At 44.3% G+C, this 5,236-nt stretch overlaps 1 protein-coding gene across 1 annotated transcript; it reads left to right on the top strand.

The window, feature by feature from the left end:
- Nucleotides 1-514: 514 nt before the first annotated feature.
- On the top strand, nt 515-4,545 carry LOC139383008 (small nuclear ribonucleoprotein Sm D2-like). Its single transcript, XM_071127300.1, has 3 exons — nt 515-642; nt 1,023-1,202; nt 3,496-4,545. Coding segments are annotated over exons 1-3 (357 nt in total). The 5' UTR covers nt 515-640; the 3' UTR covers nt 3,671-4,545.
- Nucleotides 4,546-5,236: the final 691 nt, after the last annotated feature.

Below are 5,236 nucleotides of genomic sequence, written 5' to 3'. Positions count from 1 at the left end.
CCAGCAGTGCTGCCCTGTTCTCAGCCAATTGCAATTTTCCCTTTTTGTGGCACAAAAGTCCCTTTTTGTGGTACCTGACCACAGTAGTCAAGGTGCGACAAACCTAGGGCCCATAGGACCCAGTACAGAGGGATAGGCCAACAAGTGATGTATGTTTTAGTAAGATTGGATTTTTTGCATTTATAGCAATGGCTATCAACTGTACTGCAGGGATAGAACTTAAGTCACAGAAAATGTAGGTTGTAGTGGCAGATGCAGAGAGAAATTTGGGTGTACGAGACTTGATGTCAGAGTTACAGGGTGTGTTGTGTAGTGGTGTCCTGTCTTTTAAGGCTTTTGGCCTGAGGTAGGACTTGATAGATTAAATAGTGGAGTAGGGTGGTGGGTTTTTGTTGAGTGTAGGGTTAGATGGTAGGGTATTTGTTAATTTATTTTTCAAGCAAAGTATAAGGGAGTTATACTCCAGTCTAGTAGGTGGCGGTAATACAACAACATTGAATGCCAACTGCCCTTAAAACAAAGAAGAAGTTGTTGTACAGAGAACACACGAGTGTGGTGTTGGAGATTAAAGAAGCAGGCAAAAAGCTAACATATTTACTAGCTTGGTTTCCTGCTAAAATCGCCATTCGCTGAAGAAAATATGTAAGTAACTTACTTTAAATGACCAATGTGTGCATTGTTTATATACAGTTAAACAGAGCCTCATCACTGTGGAAAGAATTGTGGTTAAATTTGGCTAGCTGGCTGGTTAACGATAGTGTATGATGACCTAACGTTGCTAGCGATAGTAACTACTGTAGCTAGCTAACCATAATAAACCTAGGAACTTATCAGCCAACAAGCTAATACATATTGCCTTTGGCAACTTCATGTAAAACAGTTTTCCACTTTGTTAGCAGCTAACTGTTGGTCTAAATTAACGTTAGTTTTGTCAAGTCTCAATCATCATCATCTCGATCAACAATGTTTGAATTGCCTGGAGTTTAACTGTTAACAATAAGTATCCTCAATAATCCTTCCAGGAGCCTGTTAAATAAACCCAAGTCTGAGATGACTCCTGAGGAGCTCCAGAAGCGGGAGGAGGAGGAGTTTAATACTGGGCCCCTGTCTGTGCTCACCCAGTCTGTCAAAAACAACACACAGGTCCTCGTCAACTGCCGAAACAACAAGAAGCTGCTTGGCCGTGTCAAGGCATTTGACAGGTATTTATGTAGCTAGGCCACTGTATTTTCCACAAGCCGACAAATCCACTATAATTGAGAATTTCAATAAGCATTTCTCTACGGCTGGCCATGCTTTCCACCTGGCTACCCCTACCCAGGTCAACTGCCCGGCACCCTCCACAGCAACCCGCCCAAGCCCCCACCATTTCTCCTTCACCCATATCCAGATAGCTGATGTTGTGAAAGAGCTGCAAAATCTGGACCGCTACAAATCCGCCGGGCTAGACAATCTGGACCCTCTCTTTCTAAAATTATCTGCCGAAATTGTTACAACCCCTATTACTAGCCTGTTCAACCTCTCTTTCGTATCGTCTGAGATTCCTAAAGATTGGAAAGCTACCGCGGTCATCCCCCTCTTCAAAGGGGGAGACACTCTAGACCCAAACTGCTACAGACCTATATCTATCCTACCCTGCATCTCTAAGGTATTCGAAAGCCAAGTTAACAAACCGATTACTGACCATTTTGAATCACATCGTACCTTCTCCGCTATGCAATCTGGTTTCCAAGCTGGTCATGGGTTCACCTCAGCCACGCACAAGGTCCTTAATGATATCATAACCGCCATCGATAAGAGACATTACTGTGCAGCTGTATTCATTGACCTGGCCAAGGCTTTCGACTCTGTCAATCACCACATTCTTATTGGCAGACTCAACAGCCTTGGTTTCTCAAATGATTGCCTTGCCTGGTTCACCAACTACTTCTCTGATAGAGCTCAGTGTGTCAAATCGGAGGGCCTGTTGTCCGGACCTTTGGCAGTCTCTATGGGGGTGTCACAGGGTTCAATTCTCGGGCCGACTCTCTTCTCTGTATACGTCAATGATGTTGCTCTTGCTGCTGGTGATTCTCTGATCCACCTCTACGCAGACGACACCATTCTGTATACTTCTGGCCCTTCTTTGGACACTGTGTTAACTAACCTCCAGACGAGCTTCAATGCCATACAACTCTCCTTCCGTGGCCTCCAACTTGCTCTTAAACGCAAATAAAACTAAATGCATGCTATTCAACCGATCATTGCCCGCACCTGCCCGCCCATCCAGCATCACTACTCTGGACGGCTCTGACTTAGAATACGTGGATAACTACAAATACCTAGGTGTCTGGCTAGACTGTAAACTCTCCTTCCAGACTCACATTAAGCATCTCCAATCAAAAATTAAATCTAGAATTTGCTTCCTATTTCGAAACAAAGCTTCCTTCACTCATGCTGCCAAACATACCCTCGTAAAACTGACCATCCTACCGATCCTTGACTTCGGCGATGTAATTTACAAAATAACCTCCAACACTCTACTCAGCAAACTGGATGTAGTTTATCACAGTGCCATCTGTTTTGTCACCAAAGCCCCATATACTACCCACCACTGCGACCTGTACGCTCTCGTTGGCTGGCCCTCGCTTCATACTCGTCGCTAAACCCACTGGCTACAGGTTATCTTCAAGTCTCTGCTAGGTAAAGCCCCGCCCTATCTCAGCTCGCTGGTCACCATAGCAGCACCCACTCGTAGCACGAGTGTAGGTATATCTCACTGGTCACCCCCAAAGCCAATTCCTCCTTTGGTCGCCTTTCCTTCCAGTTCTCTGCTGCCACTGACTGGAACGAACTGCAAAAATCACTGAAGCTGGAGATTCCCATCTCCCTCATTAGCTTTAAGAACCAGCTGTCAGAGCAGCTCACAGATCACTGCACCTGTTCATAGCCCATCTGTATACAGCCCATCTATCTACCTCATCCACATACTGTATTTATTTATTTTGCTCCTTTTGCACCACAGTATCTCTACTTGCACATCCATCTTTTGCACATCTACCATTCCAGTGTTTAATTGCCATATTGTAATTACTTCGCCACCATGGCCTATTTATTGCCTTAACTCCTTTATTTGACTTAATTTGCACTCACTGTATATAGACTTTGTTTTCTACTGTATTATTGACTGTATGTTTTGTTCATTCCATGTGTAACTCTGTGTTGTTGTATGTGTCGAACTGCTTTGCTTTATCTTGGCCAGGTCGCAGTTGTAAATGAGAACTTGTTCTCAACTAGCCTACCTGGTTAAATAAAGGTGAAATAAAAAAAAAAAAAAAAAAATAGTTGGGAAGTCATCAATTGGAGTTATATGGTTAACCACAAATGTCCAACAAATACAGACACAAGATAATGTGTGCATTTTGTTATCACATGTTACCCATATCCCCCCCAAAGACTTGATTCTTAATGCTTTTTTGGTTAACTGTATACATTTGTATTCCCCTCTCAATGCAGACACTGCAACATGGTCCTGGAGAATGTGAAGGAGATGTGGACAGAAGTGCCCAAGAGTGGCAAGGGCAAGAAGAAGTCCAAACCAGTAAACAAGGACCGTTACGTCTCCAAGATGTTCCTGAGAGGAGACTCCGTGATCGTGGTGCTGAGAAACCCCCTCATCACAGGGAAATAGACTGTTAATTTGCCCACTTCACCTGTCTTTGTCAAAGAGATGATGGCAGGCAGTGGATGGGCTGTCATTATGTGAAAATAATGTTTTGCTTTGGAACCGAGAGGAATCTGAGCTGTGTGTTTAGAATTGATTGCTGATTAAGATTATTCCTGACGTTCTATTTTGTTTAGGGCGCTAATTTAGTTTTTCATTTTAATAATAAAAGACGAGAAGTATGGTATTCAGTGTTGTGAATACGTCTACACACTCTTAGAACATAGCCAGATGTATTCTCTACTGTATCTCAAATAGTTTCAGGCTCGAAAGCAAGGGATATGTTGGGATGAACAGAACTCTGACTCTTGACTTCTCTCTTTCTCTCCTCCTCCTCTCCATCCTCTCACTCTCTTCTAGCCTGTTTCCCCAGGCAGAAGCTTGGGTGTCAGTGTTGATTTCAGGTGGCAGCGCTCAATATGCGACAAACTGCCGTTTAAAGAACCATGCATTATAGATGAGACCAGATGTGCTGACTGTCACTTCACACCCTGCTCTGCGTTCTCCGTATCATCTTGTCTCTTCGCTGCGACTCACCCCATCCTGACCACTTTGTTAGCTAATTGTCTCAATAGCATATTTATTTCTTCTCAAACAGTTGGCACTTAAACCAGTGCGGTTAACTTGGGGCTTGAGTGCCCGTCCCAAGGTTATTTGCCAGTAAGTGGCATACTGTACACATATATATATGTATACAGTGCATTTCGGAAAGTATTCAGACCCCTTGATTGTTATGTTCAAGCCCTATTCCCCCCTCCCTCAATCTCCACACAATACCCCATAATTAAAAAGCAAAAACATGTTTAGACATTTTGCAAGTTTATTAAAAAGAAAAAACATCACATTTACAGACCCTCAGACCCTTTACTCAGTACTTTGTTGAAGCACCTTTGGTAGTGATTACAGCCTTGAGTCTTCTTGGGTATGATGCAACAAGCTTGGCACACATGTATTTGGGGAGTTTCTCCCATTCTTCTCTGCAGATCCTCTCAAGCTCTGTCAGGTTGGATGGGGAGCGACGCTATACAGCTATTTTCAGGTCTCTCCAGAGATGTTTGATCGGGTTCAAGTCAGGACTCTGGCTGGGCCACTCAAGGACATTCAGAGACTTGTCCCGAAGCCACTCCTGCATTGTCTTGGCTGTGTGCTAAAGGTCGTTGTGCTGTTGGGAGGTGAAACTTTGCCCCAGTCTGAGGTCCTGAGCACTCTGGAGCAGGTTTTCAACAAGGATCTCTCTGTACTTTGCTCTGTTAATCTTTCCCTCAATTCTGACTAGTCTCCCAGTCCCTGCTGCTGAAAAACATCCCCACAGCATGATGCTGCCACCACCATGCTTCACCGGCGGGATGGTGCCAGGTTTCCTCCAGACGTGACGCTCGGCATTCAGGACAAAGAGTTCAATCTTGGTTTCATCAGACCAGAGAATCTTGTTTCTCATGGCCTGAGAGTCCTTTAGGTGCCTTTTGGCAAACTCCAAGTGGGCTGTCATGTGCCTTTTACTGCCAGCAGCATACCACCCTGCATACCACTGCT

This window comes from Oncorhynchus clarkii, chromosome 24 (assembly GCF_045791955.1).
Source record: "Oncorhynchus clarkii lewisi isolate Uvic-CL-2024 chromosome 24, UVic_Ocla_1.0, whole genome shotgun sequence".
Classification (NCBI taxonomy): domain Eukaryota; kingdom Metazoa; phylum Chordata; class Actinopteri; order Salmoniformes; family Salmonidae; genus Oncorhynchus; species Oncorhynchus clarkii.
Note: the sequence above shows the minus strand (reverse complement) of the source record. Positions and strands in the feature narration are given on the sequence as shown.